This window comes from Abramis brama (genome assembly GCF_963993115.1).
Source record: "Abramis brama genome assembly, chromosome: 7".
NCBI lineage: Eukaryota > Metazoa > Chordata > Actinopteri > Cypriniformes > Leuciscidae > Abramis > Abramis brama.
In genome coordinates this window covers 38,334,129-38,351,838 of record NC_139969.1, presented here as the reverse complement: position 1 = coordinate 38,351,838, position 17,710 = coordinate 38,334,129, and the positions used below count along the sequence as shown (strand labels likewise).

At 37.9% G+C, this 17,710-nt stretch overlaps 1 protein-coding gene across 3 annotated transcripts in view; it reads left to right on the top strand.

Annotated features, from left to right (window-relative positions):
- Positions 1 to 17,710, top strand: part of LOC311086572 (zinc finger protein 521) — a 103,165-nt gene that overhangs the window by 9,775 nt on the left and 75,680 nt on the right. For all 3 annotated transcript variants that reach the window (XM_084119520.1, XM_084119517.1, XM_084119518.1), the window contains exon 2: positions 11,295 to 11,453. Coding sequence is in view for 2 of the 3 variants with exons in the window: in XM_084119517.1 (XP_083975643.1) it covers positions 11,295 to 11,453 (159 nt within the window). In the remaining variant the exon portion in view is untranslated. The remainder of the gene's footprint in view (positions 1 to 11,294; positions 11,454 to 17,710) is intronic.

Sequence of the window (17,710 nt, the reverse complement as noted above, 5' to 3'; positions counted from 1 at the left end):
TCCGTCGATTATGCGGCTGACACTCGGACCCTGAAGTGAGGCACGTCGTGACCTTCCAGGTCACAGATTTGGGTTGCTGGGCGCCAGCCTGTCCCGAACAACAGCTCAGTCTCCAATAATGCCTGTGATTCCTTAACCTGTAACCAAGAAGACTAACACACACACACAATGACACACAGCTTTTCCAAGGTTGGATTTGGCCAGGCTCTAACTATAAACAGGAGAGTCTTCTCTCAAAACATCAAGATAATGCGTTCTTTCTCTCAAGGAGAGGACACTTTCGTCTGACTGGAAAGTAAGGCTTTAACAAGGAAATGGTCCCTTAAACTATTGGCTTCAATGACCCCTGTATGTTTTAACACCTTTCTCAAACACAAAACAAGTCCCTATTTCATTTCTGGAAGCCGGGCTAAATAGGCAAGCACTGTTACTGCATTCAGATATCAAATACAGACATTAAAGAATACATGAAAATAACATTTCAGCAATCACACTGGTAACTTCTATAACAAAGTAAAATCTCCAGAGAAGTCATTCAACTCATTTGATATTTAGAAGGAAACATGTTGATTAATACCTTGATTATAATCACTCATTACATATACATTGAAGCAGCAGTGGATTCCAGAATCCTCCCCCTTCAAGAGCGTCTCCAAAACACATGAACGTGCACATTAGAGTCTGCAAAGAGTCACAAGACGAGAGACGGCGTTGAACTACCTCAAGTCTCAAAGCACATAACATTACAATAATAATGAACAAACAACTTAAAGAGCAGTGACCTGTACCACCTGACTGCTGCAGATTCATTTCAGCGTTGATAGTGTGGACATAGAAACATATAAATCCGAGTCACAAACCGCTCTGAGTATAACGTCACGGGTTTCCATCTCTTCCAGATTACAGTAGTTATGTCGTGAAAGCAGCATAAGCTGGTTGTTTTGGGTGAGGAGTAGGGATGGGAACCGAGAACCGGTTCTTCTTCAGAACCGGTGCCCAGTGAATCGATTCCTTGGAACCGTTAGTATGCCTGCTTAACGATTCCGCTTATCGGTTCCGCTCGTTCAAATGTGACACGACGTCACACACGTGCTGCGTTGTTTTGGTTCAGAACGTAGCAAACACTATGAGCAAACATGGCATCGAGGCAGAAGCGCTCTGACCGCGTCCTAACTACATGCGACGCGACGGCGCGACACGCGATAAAAAGTATAATTTTCCATGTTAATCAAAGTTTAACCAGCCGCGACACGCGACGATTCTATTTGAAACGAATCCTATTTTACCGCGACGTCGCGCTGGAACAACAATCTCAAAGTGTGGCTATGATAATATCAGGTACTATTTTTGTGCTTTATTTAATGTTAAAAGCGTGTATAATGTGACTGAATATCATTTAGTGCTCCCAGCTTTGTAGCTGTAAAAACAACAATGGATAAGTCACATCAGATCTTGAAATTAAACAAATGGAAACAAAAACGTTCAAAATGTGAAGAAAACCTGTGTATTATTTGACAAAGATTGTTTTAGTAACTCAATAGCCTAATCCAAATGAGCACTGTTAATATTCCAAAAGACACAAGCTCTTCCTAAACTGTTTTCAGTCTGTGTTTTTAGTTTTTATGGCACATAAATGGCAGTTTTATTTATTTTTTTGTCCGGACCAATGAATGTGAAAATTGTCAATTTCCTAATCCTAAGGCACTCTTCTTGATAATCTTTCAAGGCACACACTAGTGTGCCATGGCATACTGGTTGAGAAACACTGCCCTAGGCTATAGGTCCCTGGACTTTACTTTGAGAAGTAGCTCACCTACTTTTAGGTTTGTTCTGAGGTTGCTACACATAATTTGTGTATACTCTGTGCTGTGTCTTCTGATCAGATATTAAAGCGAGTTAATACAAACAAATTTGTACTTATTCCCTCACCCAATAAGAATCGATAAGAGAATCGATAAGGAATCGGATCGATAAGCAATATCGATAATGGAATCGGAATCGTTAAATTCTTATCAATTCCCATCCCTAGTGAGGAGGAACTGTAAAAGGCGGCTGCTGTTTCGTTTGCGGTACTCTGTGACTAACGTCTGTCTAATTCACAGCATGAAACACGCTCATGACGTGTGATGTCTGCGCGGAGGTATGGAAATACATATCGACAGGCAGGTAGGCATTGTATCGTTGCATTTGTATGCAATGACTGGATGAACATTTTATGGTCCTACGCCTTCCACAGACAATATATATACACATATAAATACTTTTAGTGATTGCTCTCAGGGTGTGAAGAGACTTTGAACCAGCATAACAAAACAATTACTGGAACAAATCGCCTACCCTGCCTTTAACACTTAAAGATCAGGGATGCAAAGGTAGTTTGAAATAAGACTGATCCAAAGAGCATGAATATAATTCCATCAGCTCTCCTGTCTGTCGGTCTGAAATACACTGCCAGACTCTTCAGTATAACTCCACTGGTGACTCAGTTAAATTATATTTTTGCATTTAGATGATCTTGGTTTTGGATCATTTGGCTGATGTTTGACGCATCTTTGTGCTTGACCAGAAAGCCTTCCTTTTGCTTTCTATTGTGTGTAATGGTGGACTTTTTGTTCTGCACTGTCAGTCAGTGCCAGCGAGCAGCGGGGAGGTCCCGTCAGGCGTCCCGTTCCTCTGTGCCAGGGAATGAAAGTGCAGATAGTGGAGGTATAATGGAGACCGCAGGGGCAGAGCTGAAGTCTCCTTGCAGAAAGCTTCATTTCTCATGAAGCAGGTGGGAGTCTTTGTTCTCCTCCTGCTCATAAAATCCATTTAGTTCTGTACACCTGGCATACAGGAGGAACATTTTCTGTTTAATGAGTAGAGAATGAGGCTGTAATGAAGTGGCAGACACATTTTGCAGCACAAACTCTGTGGATGGAAGCACTTGGATGAAAGCACTTTAGTGGCATTTAAAGAAGTTGTTTTAGGTCTTTTAGTGTAGGTTACATATTCGCTGGAAAGTTGCCATGTGTGCAAAAAAAATTAAGGATTTGTTTTTTGAAATCATATCAAACCAACATACTGTAACCATCATACACATAGGGGAGGCAGCAGAGGGGGTTGCGTCCTCATCAATATTAATGGTCAACAAATATGGATTTTTCTGCTTTCTGCTATGGGCTTTAAAGGACATCAGCTAGTAGTCAAATTCTCGTTCTCTGTGACAGAGGAGCACCAGAGCCACAGGCAGACTGCTATTTTAAACGGTAGTGCTTTATTCTGTTCTTTCAGCATTGAAAACTCTGTGTATTTGTAAAATATATGTGGTGAGTGATTTACATACAGATGGAGGTTTGATATAAAGTAGAAAAGTAGAATAAAAAGTGAAGTTTAAAAAATCTAAATCAGCTGATGTAAAGGTAAGCGGCGTGTTTAACTGTCGGAGAACTTCCGTAACCCTTCAAAGCAATATAAGGAAACTACATGGTTCCATTTAAGGCCAAATAGTCAGTAACCCAATTGCTGGTTAAAAGAATTGTGCTGTTTTAAATGCTAATAGTGCAGATAACACACACTCCATTGTTGCTGTATGGTTGTTTAAGGTCAAGAAATGTGACATTTTTATAACATTTCTCTCACAAAGCTGTCATATTCTAGGTCATGGGTGTTCAAACTCGGTCCTGCATAGTTTAGTCCTGCAGAGTCTCGTCTACAATTATGGCATCTTTTTGACACAAAATGCTAAAGAAACAGCAAAAAATAAATGTTCCAATGTCGCTTTATGGTTTTTCCCTTTTTAGGCTTAAACAAACTCCAAACAGAGGAGAGTCTGCTGGAGAAAAGAGAAATGTGACAGAGCTCGTAATAAAACAAGAATCAACATCGGCTTGGCTTTTTTGGAGATTGCGAGAACAGAGATTTGAAATGGTGTATAAGTGGTTATATCTCTTAAGCCTAGTAGTGAATGTTCAAGTGTAGCTTCTTGAGTGTGGAATAAATTAATTTATTCCTCAAAGATCTCTCTTTATCCCAGTTTGCATATTATTTATCTTAAACATAATGCAAGATTAGAGTGAATGTGTTCCATTCCCATTCCCAACTACCAATTTCAGAAGTCTGTACCAATTACAGTGAAATTTCATAATACCACAGCAAAAATGTATTTGCTGTTAAACACACTCCATTTAGCTTTTTAACTATAACTAATTAATAATTAAATTAATTATAAAGAGCCTTTTAACATTTTTCAATTAAATACACTTTGCTTGAAAAAAAGACAAGTAAATAAGAAAATGAAGAAGAAAACAAAAAACTAATTGGAAGCAATAGACAAAAGCACTGTAATATTCTAAGGACATTCACTTTAGATTAAATTAGATAGATTAAAGCTACAAGAACAGTGTGTCATGTTGTGTTTCAGGCAGGAGGATGAAGACAGACAGATCAAGTTCAGTACACTCAACGTTTCATCTTAATACCCTAGGTAGGCAGACAGGTGATAGCAAACACAACTTAACGTAGCGGTGATCGGACAGGGAATGAAGGCAAGGGCACAACTTTAAGTAACAAACACAAACGAGATGATTAATTGAACACAGCCGGTACAAATGAACTAATAATGGTGAGCATGGTAACAAAGGAGTGGCGGGAAAACTGAACAAAGGAAAACGTGACTAATGAAAACAAACTGAACATAATAGTGACACAGTGAGTGTTTTTTTCCCTTTCTTATTAGTTCTGTTTAAATATTTTTAACAACTTAACTGACATTTACCCTTCAAGAGTTTTTTGAAGCGTGTATCCGCGTGTTTTTTTACCTTTTCAGTTGAAAATGCGAGAATGAAGCTAGCAGCAGCAGTTGTTAAATGTATCAGCATTTTACTGAATTTTAATGCAGTGAATTTATCTAGCTCATAAAGTTTAGATATAAGATGCCAGCACTTTTATAAACGTCTCCCAGAGATCACCATCACTTTTCAAATATCCATTATGAGGAGACGTTATGGCTTAATGTGTCCCTGCTCTTATTTTTTCTTTGTATATGTGTGCTATGAAAGCCAACCCAGATGGATAATGTATTTGTGAATCTGATTTGCACATGGTGGTGCAGCAGAGCTCTTTGTGCTGGCATATGGATGTGAGGTGTGGTGCTTGAGTAGATGAATGCCTCCTGTCATGATGGTGGCGTTCAGCGGCGCTGAGCAGTATTCAGGTCATGACTGAGTCCAGCGGATCTGCTGCTTCATTTGTCTCATGTAAAGGTCAGCTCTCATGTGTGTTTATTTTAAAGCTCATATGGATGATGGTACCTGGAGCCTGTCAGCTGTTAGCGAGCCATGTAGTGCTGGTGTGAAGACATAAATACAGTACAAAGGACGATGAAGGCGTCTGATATTTCAGGCCAAAAATGGCCAAACTGATATTTCATGTTTGAGAGTTGTTTCTTTCAAACATTCACTCTCATCTGAGTGATTTAAGAAAACCGTTCTGACCTTACGTTCACATGCCCCTAGCAGAAAATGCATGCTAATAATTTTAACGAAATAAGAGGGATCATAAAAATGTCATGCTATTTTGTTTAGCACTGTCCTGACTAAGCTGTTTCACAGATGTTTACATGCTGTGTTGTCCACAAGACAAAATAATAACTGAATTTACACAAATCAACAAATGTTGCAAAAGTTTACACCCCCTAGCTCTTAATGCATTGTGTTGCCATTATGATCCCTGTCATTTTGTTAAAATTATTAAGGCAAGGTACATATATAAACTTATGAGCAGAACTGTAAGTGTCAACAAAAAAGGAGACATTTACAGAAATAAATAACTTTGGGCTTAAGCTATTAGAATTGTAGATTAATTCTATTTTTGATGTTTATAATACTGCAGTTTCAGAAAAAAATGTAATCAAAGTTTCCCTACATGAAATGCTTTTTAATGTGTTGTCCTCTCTGGAGATTTGTATACACAGTTTGTATGTTAGTACAGTTTAACATGGATAGTGCGCACGTACTTTAAAGTCACCATGAAATCAAACTGGACAATTCCATTCTTTATGAAATATTGCACTGTTTATTCTAAAAGATTTATCCATGCACAAATATTTTGTTAAATTCATGTTCCTGGTAATCTTGAACCAGAATAACTTCCCCTCCCTCTTGCAGCATCTCTTCTCTTCTCTGATGATGAGGGCGGGGCAACCTGTCAATCACATGAGATCAGCCAATAGCAAACCACAACCATCCAAACAATTCCTCATGTCAGAATCAAGCCCCGCCCTACAATTTACTCCAGATATGCATCACAATAGGGAAGAAAAGACTATCACAACTTTCTTTTCATGCTGACTTTAAAAATAGTTATGTTATTATTGCTGTCCTGATGTGTGAAACTTTCTCACATTTACAACCAAAGCGATGGAAATGTTATCAAAGTAAAGAAACCACGGAGGGAGACGGCAACATCATTAACTGGCTCTACACAGTATTATGTGTCTTCATAAATGAACAAAACAGATAAATTAGGGATAGAAAGTAAAGTATGCCATTCTTCTCACAAAAAAAGTATTCATTACTGTTCAGTTGCTGTGTAATATCGTAATCCAAGGCCTGATTCTGCTCCATCAGGTCACATGCTTTATCTTATACGTGACAGTCGAGCAATGGATGTTGTTCACGTCATCTGTGGAAACTTGTATAAAAAAAAAAATAGTGTGAAAAGTAATTTCCTCTAGTCATCCTAGCATTGGGAGAACAAGTCCTCCGGTGCTGCACCAGATGCCATTGAGCTGACTGAGGAAAAATGCAAAGCGTACATGGAGCAACAGTATATGTGTGAACTGTCTCTAAAGTAACGCTGCTGTATGTTGAGCTGCTGGGATCAGTGTGTCTTCAGCCGTCTCATTACAACCATTTTTCTCGCTGTCTCTCTATCTTACTCTTATAAAACTGTATTTTTTTACTGCTCTGGCCCTTGCTATTCTTTGGACGAGAACATGAGTCGAGGAGTGCATTAGACTGAGTGTGTGTGTGTGTGTGTGTGTGTGTGTGTGTGTGTTAGAGACAAAGAAGACTGATATACAGAATGAACTCTTGCTGCTGGAGGAATTAGAGAAAGGAGGGAAAAGAGAAATCCGTTCAATTCATGGCCTGTGCTGTATTGAAAGTACAGTATTGTAGCTGTATTCAAGATCTGTCTGTTCACACATAGGCTATTTCTTAGGAATATATATTTGCATTTTATATTTTCTTGGAAAGATGCTCTGCTTTGGGGTCCCTTGTTCATCAGACTGTATGACGGTAGAATAAATGGCATTACCAGTGACAGTCAACAGTTTCTCCTATGGACAGGACAGTGTCAGGTGAGACAGGGCTGTGCTTTAGAAACAATGAAGGTTTCAGAGTGAGACTTTATGGCATGCTCTACAAGGAGAACCAAGGAGATTGTTTAAATACTTTATGATGTTTTCCTGAGCTGTTCAGTAATGCTCTCTTTCTACTGTGCTTTGTGTGGCGGCTCGTGTGTATTCCAGGAGAGCGGTCAAATCCTCAAGCGCTGGGTTATTGATCTGTCTCACTGCAGTGCACATCCATGGCAGCATCTCCGGAGAATTCACTCGCACACGGATTGTTAATGTTCAATCTCAAAATAACAGCTATAGGTGCAGCTCATCTCTCAGTGAGTTCATTCACGGACCGCTTGTGCTCGAAATGAACTGTTTTGTAGTGTAAACTTCCTTAGTCTGATGATACAACATGATCACATGAGTATTTGTATGTATTTTACATAAAATATACATGCACATTTACTTGCATATACTTGCACACTAATACGTACAATATTGATGTATGACACCATCTAAAATGTCAATAATTTACATATGAACAACTTTACAGGTGCAGAAATGTTTACAAATTTATGATGGGACTAATCGGTTGACTTCTGGTTTCAAAGCATTACATAATTTGAAAACCCTTTAAAATCTTAAAATTAATTGAATTTCTGTAATTATTATTTATCACGTATTTTCAGTTTTCTGAAAGCTCTAACTAAAAAAACCAAACATAAAATACACCTCAAACGCAGCATAAAATGACAATAAAAGTAATCCATTTTATTGTGCTGTAATCCAAATTTTGCAGAATCCAAATGATTGCTTTATGTAAGAAACAAATCCAAATACCGATCTTTATTTAGTAATTGTAACCTTCAAATCTCACACTAATAATTATTATTTTATTTTTATTTTTAACTATATAAATATGTATATAAATGAACCAGTTTGCAAAGAAAACCTGATGAGATGTCTGCAGAAATACTTGTCTTTCCTCCTTCTGGATGTTGGTTTAGAGAAGGTAACGGCTGTCATATGAGGAAATAAATGCAAAATTAAACACCATCTCTCAAGAAGTCTACAGTTGATATCACACCACATGTTACTTCTTTGTTCTTAGTTGTGCTTTGACACAATGATCCATTAGATCATGCCACATATTTGGAGAATAGACTCTGGTTTTATCAGGTCTGGTGGAGAATGTGTCACATCTGAACCAATAGTAGAAAAGAACCATTGAATCTAATGAAGATCAGGGCTTAGAAAACAAAACCGTTGCTGCTTTCTGAGCTGAATCAGTATTTTACTTTTACCATTATGAAAACTTTTTCTAAATGATTTTTGCCTATACTTTACTCAAGAACTTAGCACTTTATACTAAGAGCTTGTGACCTAAACCTCGTGATTCCAGCGGATCCTCAAACTGTCAGAAAAAAACATTTTGTACCATCTCTGCTTCTTTGCAGTGCAAGGGTAAATAAAGAACTGTTTTTTTTATTTTTTTATTTTTTTATAAATACAGCGTTGACTTAACTCAAAAAACACAATGTTTGTAACAGCTAATGTTTTATGTGTTTGAGGAGCAGAGAAGAGATTATACTATAAGTCTGGTATTTGCCGTCTTACATCCTGCACTTCATCTTTCATAAATTATGAGATTATACGATTTTGGCCAAATGTATTAAAAGACAGGAAAAACTGAGCACCCACATAGCTACGGTTAATGACTGATAAAACACAAATCTCCGACATTCACTGGTGAAAAACCTCGTAACTCATTTTGAGCTTGATTTTGGTAAATTGTTAAAAATATAATGATGCATGCGACCATACATAAAGCCACAGTACTAACTTTGACCACATGGTGTTTAATTATTTTAAAAATGCAGGGTTTTTATTTTTTTTCAATTTCCTCAGTAGTAGCGGTTTTTCACTAACCTCCAATTTTCACTGGTTTCAAAACACACACCACACTGGATTTTATCTGCAATTTTCCCTTGAATGTAAAAAGCTTTAACGGTTAGTCACATATCCTCGGGGAAAAAGAGATCCTGAGATCCAAAAGCTAATGCAGCGACTTTGACAACTTAGCGCGGGCATTTCACGTTAGATGTGTCAGCGTCACATTACCAGAGGCAATACTATTTGAATTACTTATTGATTGACTGCCAAATTAAAATATTAAACAGAACGATAAAACAACGTTATTAACCGGTTAATGATAATTTTAAAAAAATGTTTCAGTTCAAAATGATTGAATGTGATTTAGTTTTTGTTTATGTTCCTGTTAAAACTTTGTTAGTTTATTTTTGTTCCTTGAACCAGTTCAGAGTCCTGAAGATTCAGTTGCTTTGTCTCCTGGATCAGGGCTAGATTCTTCTGTTCCGGCCAGGGCTCAAAAGTATTTCACCTCTACATTAAGCGTTTTTCACCTTAAGCATCGTTGGGGAATCCTGGAGTATGATGTATGAGGGAAACCCCAGTATTACAGCATAACATCACAGATGCCATGGTATAAAGTCAAGGAATCTAAGCAATCGAGAGAGATAACTTTATAATCTCCTTTGCACTAGTGCATACATATAGCCTTCAAGGGAAAAGTAACCATAAAGATGTTGAATTAAACGTAAACACAGCTTTTCCGCATATATCGTGGCGATTGTAATCATAGTATATACTTACCGCTTTTCACTCAATTTCTGCAAATCAGTTTTTGTGAATGAATGACTGTCTCTCGTCTCCCGTTGCTCTAGTCTTCATAAACCGGCGCTTGCACCTCCTGCTGGTGAGGCCGACTTACAGCAGGTGGAGATTATAAATTGCATTTCCAGGATGTGCAATGTTGAATTTTCTGTCGATTTTCTGTCGAACCCCTGAATTTGTGGAAGTGAATTTGCAAAGCGAAATAAAATGGACCGAAAATTTGAAATTATAGGTGGTATTTTTAAATAGACTGAATTTTTTGGAAGTGAAGTCTGGAAGGCGAATAAGGACTATTGAATTTTTAATAATGAAAGTGTGTGTGAAATGTTTTGAATTGAAATATTCACAGCTGAAATGTACAACCATGTTGAATTTCAGCCCCTAAAAATGCAAGCACTGATAATACAATGCATTTAAATGCAAGCAAACAAGCTTTTTTTTCTTTGTTTCTTAATTTGTCATTATTTTCCTTCCATATCAAAACTAGTAAGTTCGACCTGCTGTGAGTGACCGGGCAAATCTGTTTGGCAGCCATTTACTGGCTGATGCTAGACTGTGCAATTTGTGTTCCTAAGATTCCCACATGCCAGGCAATTTATCTAAAATGAGCAGTTCTCTGAGGACAAAATGGAGCCCATAAGTTCATCTGAGAACAGTCAGTGGTTTCTCCATTATAGACAAAGCTTTGAGGTACTTGAAATAGTTACGTACATTGAAGTTCCTTGAGTACAATAAGTAATCACAGAATAATGTCGAGGAACGGGGATATTCGCATCAGGGTCCTGATCACTCTTGTTTATTTTGAAGCTGATAGTACTTTATGTCTTAAGTAATCTATATGGTCTGTTCAATAGGGGACCACGTCCTGCAGAGTTTATTTCCAACCATGCTCTTCGAGCTTAAATCTAGTGGCAGCCAATCAAACACCAGCTTTGTGAACACCTCTTCCTCAATGCATTACGTCCATTACTTTAACAATAATGCATTGTTGTTGTCAAAGGCCAATCCATGACAATTTGTTTCTGGTAGATAAAATTACCTTCAATTGTCTGGCGGCAAGTGTTAATTTCCCACCCTGGTCCTACTGAAAAAGAAATCAATGTTGTTGTTTTTTTGCTAATAAAAAGTAATGCAAATTATCAATACAATTACTGCTTGAGCAAAACGATCTCTATTATCTCTGAGAATCTCTGCTTGTCTTCTGCAATAATGTGAGTACAGATCTTAAGCTAGGGGTCACCATTGATGACCATCTCTGGTGTGCTTGACCTCTCAGATCCAGATGCTGTTGCTGAGATTGAGTCGAAGGATGAAGGAGATGGCCATCTGAGGAGCCAGATCTGTCCCGAGGAGGAGGAAGAGGAGGAGGAAGAGCAGGTGTTTGAGCCCCTGAGCACTCTCACGCCACACAAGACTCATCAGTGTCACCTCACAGGTAAAGAAGGACCACAGGACATCTTTAGATTAGACACACACCATCACTTTAGGCTCTTTACATTTGCTAATAATAGCTATTAATAATGATACGAGAAAGGGATAACAGACAAAAATGTTTGGAACTGCACATAAGTATAAATTAATTGCACAAGCATTACAAGTGAACTGCATTGTGAACCACACTCAGATCACCTCTAGCTTGCTTTAAAATGGTCAGAATTTCTTTGAAACATTGACTTCGCTAGCTAATAGTGTTGTGCGTAGCTAAACATACAAATATCTTTCTGTTTTATAATTTGAATGCTGATTCATTGAGAAATACCTTGACATTTGTGCATCGAGCCCATGTGTAGGCATTAGTAGTAGATCCATTCAAAAAAGAAACACGAAAGTGCACATGATTGAGTTAAACACTACTGTATGTTGTAGATGACACTCAGGACTGACTTGTGTCTGCCATGTTCAGATGCAGCCGATGTTGCTTCATTATTACTGCTTTTTCTCTAGGTTGGAGATTAGGTTTCTATAAGTCAGTACTTCTACATAATTGATTTGGCTGTATTTGATCAGCGACTTCAGAGCAGCCCCTCATTAAAAATCTCTGTGTCTCTGACAAATACGTCTTAATTGTTCAATACTTGAGATGGTGGTTTAAATGAGTTCCCTGTGGAGGTTAAAGAGAAGAACGTAGTAGTCACTTGGGAACGTTGCGTATCTGAAAACCAGTTTAGACGTAACTCAGTGTGAACGATTAAATACGTTTTTGCTTCAGATGGGTCTGATATTACAGCCGTGCCGCAATGAGGGGCTTGCATTCATTGTTTTTATAACATTTTCACAGATTAAATTCAGTAGAAAAAGCTTGAACATAGTCATTAAGCTTCATAATAAGCCTGATTTACTGTAAGCCATGCAAACCTTAAAGTGTAACTTTGCCGATTTTCAACCCACTTTATGTTGTTACAGTGTCGGTAGTATACAAGTGCGTGCAGAATTATTAGGCACGTTATTCAGGCACATTTTACCAATTCCAAACCACATTAATCTTAATAACTATTATTTCATTTTGTATTTAATCATTTATAAGTGATATAAACTTGTTCATGAAGGCTGGAAATGAAAAACGCCTTATATTCAGGTGTGCAGAATTATTAGGCATGTTTTCTTTTACAGATATAATAAGCCAAAAAAGAGATTTAACTCAGACTGAAAAGTCAAAAATTATTAAATGCCCATGAGAAGAATGCAATACTAATGCAATACTAGAAATTGCAGTTAAGGCATGACCATTGGACAGTGAAATGCTCATTGGGTCAGCAAGGTCAGACAAAAACAGGTGGAGAAGATATATGTATATATAATTTATTAACAATTACAGAGCAAAAATTTAATAAAAAATGTAATTAAGATTAAATTAACTTACTCAGACAGAGCTTGCTACATGCAAACTTCCTATATATATGGGACTCGTATGACAGAACTGGCACAGTGTAACTGAATTAATTATTTTGTGTTAAACAACAAATATTTTTCCTAGCAAGGGGTTTTATCAAGAGGTCAAGGTTTGGCTGGTTAGCTTGGTTTAGCACAATACATGCAGTGACTACACCATTCATTCATGGGCAAAAAAGCATCTTTCTCCTGTGAGGACTAGTGGAGGTCTTGAGACTGCCCGTTCTGGTGCTACTGTCAGCCAATCGGCACTGTCATGATGTCATTTAGCTGCGGCTGTTGGTTATCAGACACATGACGTTAGTGGCTCAGGTGATTGGCTCAAACCTGATCGCCCATGAGAACAGATGGAAGCAAGCAGGTTGTGTATTTCTGGGAAGGCCGGAGCCAGGTGAGATGATTACAAATGCTAACGAACAGCTTTCTCCAGGTATTACAGACCCAGAAAAATACAATACAATATTTGTTGCATTCCTCATATCTCAGGTAGTATATACAGTCAAACCAAAAAATGTTCAGACACCAGATATAATTTTTGATATATTTTTTTTTTACTAGTGGGTGCAGGACATTATAGTTAATTTATGTAAAAGAGGATCGCAAAATAAAGTAAACTGTTACATATTATACCCATTAATTCTTCATACAGTGACTACCAGTAAAATTTATTAAAAAAATTACATTATTCGGATGTCTGTTACCAAACATTATTCAGACACTTTGACCTGACTATGTTTTCTTAAGTGTTTTTCCTTTAATTGCTAATGGACCTTTTTACACCACAGACTGAACAAAATGAAGCATTGCTTGGTAATTGTTTGAGCTAAATTGGTATTATCTAATTGTGTAGTTAAATTTAACAGCTGACAGATATTCAACATTATTCATGTGTGAGACAGTCTAACAGAAGGACGGACAAAACCAGTGCAATATCAACTGATCTGATAACTCTGAGTTCTTGTCATGTTTGATTACCGTTTTATAAACTACAGCGAATTAACTGTGATAATGTGAGAAATGTTGAAGGTGTCTGAATAAATGTTGCTTTGACTGTATTTGATATACAGTGGTGCAGGGAACACTGACTAAGGGTGTGCGAAACGATTTTCCAACATAAAACGGAGAGTCTGTAAGAGATGTCACGTGTCATCTGGATCAATGGCTGCCGTCGTCTCGGCCCGGTCCAGAGCAGCTTTAACACCTCTCTGTGCACTTAAGCCATGACCACTGCAGTGCGTTGTGGGAATGGGCCGATGGATCCACCCGTGTCCCTGATGTGATTGGACTATTGATCGTGCTAATGCAGAACTGCAGAGAGAGAGAGAGAGAGAGAGAGAGAGAGAGCTATAGGAATGTCTCCCACAGGACCTGCTGTCTTCCACAGGAACGGGAAAGGAAGAATATCCGCACCCACCCAGCATTCCTCATACTAACCCCCAACCCAAGCGCCGCGTCCCCCGGGAGTGTGTCTTTCTGCCGGGGTAGAATGGTATAACGCTCCCCAGAGGGGGATGGGGGAGGCATGTTTACCTCTCAAAGCTCTCAGCGTCGGTGGGGTTCTGGCTCCGGCCCGGCTGAGGATTGAGTTTCTGCGGATGGTTTCTGCATCCTGACGGTTCAGTCCTCAGGGATGCTGGAAATGCAACAGCTGTCCATCTCCTCATAAACGCTCAGTGATACAGCTCCTCAAGGTCAACATAGGCATTTGACAGATAGACACACATATCCAGATAAACAAAGAATGTTTTTTTATTCATTTATATGTACAGTATATATAACTGGATTGATCATATGCTGTGTTCACGCCATGTTGTGATTGACCGTTCGCAAAGACCCGCCCCCTTTAGTTACTGTTGCTATGTCCGAAAAGCCATGCCGCTCTCACGCCACACCATGTTCTCACGCAGTGAAAAAGTCTCAACTATCAAATTTGGCCATTTTTTTAAAGAAATTTGAACAATAAATACCGTTTTGTGGCTCTTTAATGTGTCTGACAGATCGCTGTGTCGCCTCAGTTAAAGCTGCTCGTGAACCGATCATCTCTTCCTTCTAGTTAATTTATAGCATTAAATAAACATGAATGAACATCAGAAGCAATGTTGTTTCAACCGTGGAAAGATGTCGGTACACCGTTTTTCAAGTTCAAGTCCACCGGCGTTAATCTACTAACTCTCCTGACTGCTTTGTCAGACAAAAATAGCAGATTCACATTCTTCTCGGAGTTGTTCATGATCTCGGACTCAGAATTATGTGCGTCTATGGCAGCGCTATCAACACCAATATGAATCTGCAGCGGTCACATGGTACAAGCCGGAGCTCTCAGAAAATTCAGAGTTTAATTACGAGTTCTACGAGGACGTGAACACTTTCTACAAGTCAGAATCTCGTAATTACGGCAATGACGACGTGGAGTGGCCGCACATGTAGAATTATAAACTGCCAGCAGGCAGTGAAGCCACCGGAAGTTTTCCAGCGGCCATGTTGCTATTCCCAACTGACGGAGGGCATTATAGATTGACAGCCATAAACTTGATCTAAAATCACCTGATTTGCAGCTTATCAGTTTTTATGATATTTTTATCTAAATTAATTGTTACTTTTATATGTTATGTGTAATGTTTATGGTTTTTTTCAGGCAGGATAATAAATAAATACGTTTGTCTACTGCACACTGATGACACAAATATATTTCTTTATGTATGCAATTATGCAGAAATGATTAAATATGAACATATATCTAAGAAACAATGGCCGTTAAAACATTACAGGATAAAGCAAATTCTTGGGCGTTTTACTAGTTCGCATTATTTATTATTTAACCATCATTTAACTGCTTCAAAATACACTTTTTTTTTATTTATTTTTTTTACAAAAATATTGTTAAATCAATGAATATGAACGTAGCATGGGAAATTCCTGACTTTAAATAATAACCATTTACATGCTTAATTTGCATTGTTAGAATTTACAGGGAGACTTAAGATACAAAAATAGTAACTCGTTTGTGTTTTCTCATTAAAACCAGATGATTTTCTATTAATTCAGTAAAATGTGTGAGAATGTGACATCTTGAGCAATCCAGTTGTCTTTAACAGATCAGTGGATTAGACCTAGATTAAACTAAGGTTATAACTTCTTCCATTCTAATTTTTTTAACTCAACATTGTTTAAAAAATAATCAGAAATACATTTCAAAAATGTAAATAAACTGCCTTAATCCCACTGAAGTGCCTTGAAACGCGCAGCTTTATTCAGTGTGTTGACGTAATTTCCACTGAAACAGAAAGACAGGGCGGGGCATATCGAGCAGCTCCTCCCCTTTTTTATAAATTAGCCAATAGAGTTTGATTTATATCGCAGCTCGACCACAGCCGTTGAGCTCCGTAAAGCCGCATTTGACAGCTTATGACAGCCACAGTGTAATAGTTTTCCCTTGTAGATTTAATATGAAACTTTTACTTGAAATGTGTAATTTATGTTGGTGCAAGACACCAGTGTTATCTCTTCTACTCAACAGTGCTGTTTCTATTGCAGAGTCTGTCTAACCGTTTCTCCTCCTAATCTCATCCATTGCTATAAAATGCAGCATTCTGTGTAGAATTCAAATGGGTCCGAAATGTTTTGTGGTCTGCGTCAACTTCCACATATGATCCGCTCTGTGTTCTCGTGTCTCTGGACCCGGAGCAGACTGTGTGCGCGCTGTGGTGGTTCACGTGAAACTAATGCTGCGTTTCAGACGAGGTTGGACGTGGGATTATTCCAATTAAAATGTCCCACTTCAGACCTCAGTGACTTCCAGGCAATCAGACGTCACGTTCACATGTTGACCACATGGTGTCACCACGACACATTTAAAGCATATCGTGTTTTTCTGTCAATTATGGCAGAAACCGAATAAAGACAACATAAAATCGCTTTGAAAACAGCTGACGAAAAGCAAAACCGAAGGTATTATTATATTAACTTAATGTGTCTAATGTTAACCCTCTGGAGTCTGAGCTGTTTTCTGGGCCCTGGAGGTGTTCTGACATGCTCTGACATTTGTGCTTTTTTCAGTTATTTATAAACATGTTAATGGCAAAGGTGTAAATTCACTCTATATAGCACAAACAGGGCTACCAAAATATCTGATCAACATGCATGTATATGTTTGAATTTTTAAGAGAATAATGTTTATGCGTGGTTATTGGAAAAAATAAAAATGAAAGTTGCAGAAATAAGGCCACAAAACACATACTAAATATGTGGCAATAAGACTTTTGACTAATGGATGTCGTCGCCTATAGTTTTTTCTTCAAAATTATGTGAAAATAGTCTTGCTTTATCGTTCACATAAAACCATACATTGATTTAAATTGATGTAAAAAAAAAACAGGTTTTGCTTGGAAAGCCAATATGCGAGGGGGGCGTGAACGAGGAGTGGTTTACACCTTAGAATACAATGTCCCACCCACTCTGCATAATGAGCCATTCATTCAGGTGTGACACTGACTGAGCAACAATGCAAGGACAAAAGATATATTTAGAAGAAGACTTATATTGACCATTTAAGATTTTGCTTACATCTATCTTGTAAATATGTTTTGCTATTTTATTAAAAAGGTTACAATTACAACAATAATTACAATTTCAACAATATTTCAAGTGTGCTCTTTCTTTGTAAAAAAAAAGATTATAGGCCTACATTTTATCTATGTATTCATTAGTTTGAATATAGCCAACATTGGAACAGCTAACATCTTAGGTGATGACTTTATTTTTGACAAAAATAGTATTTTATATATAGAAATTGCTAAACAAAAG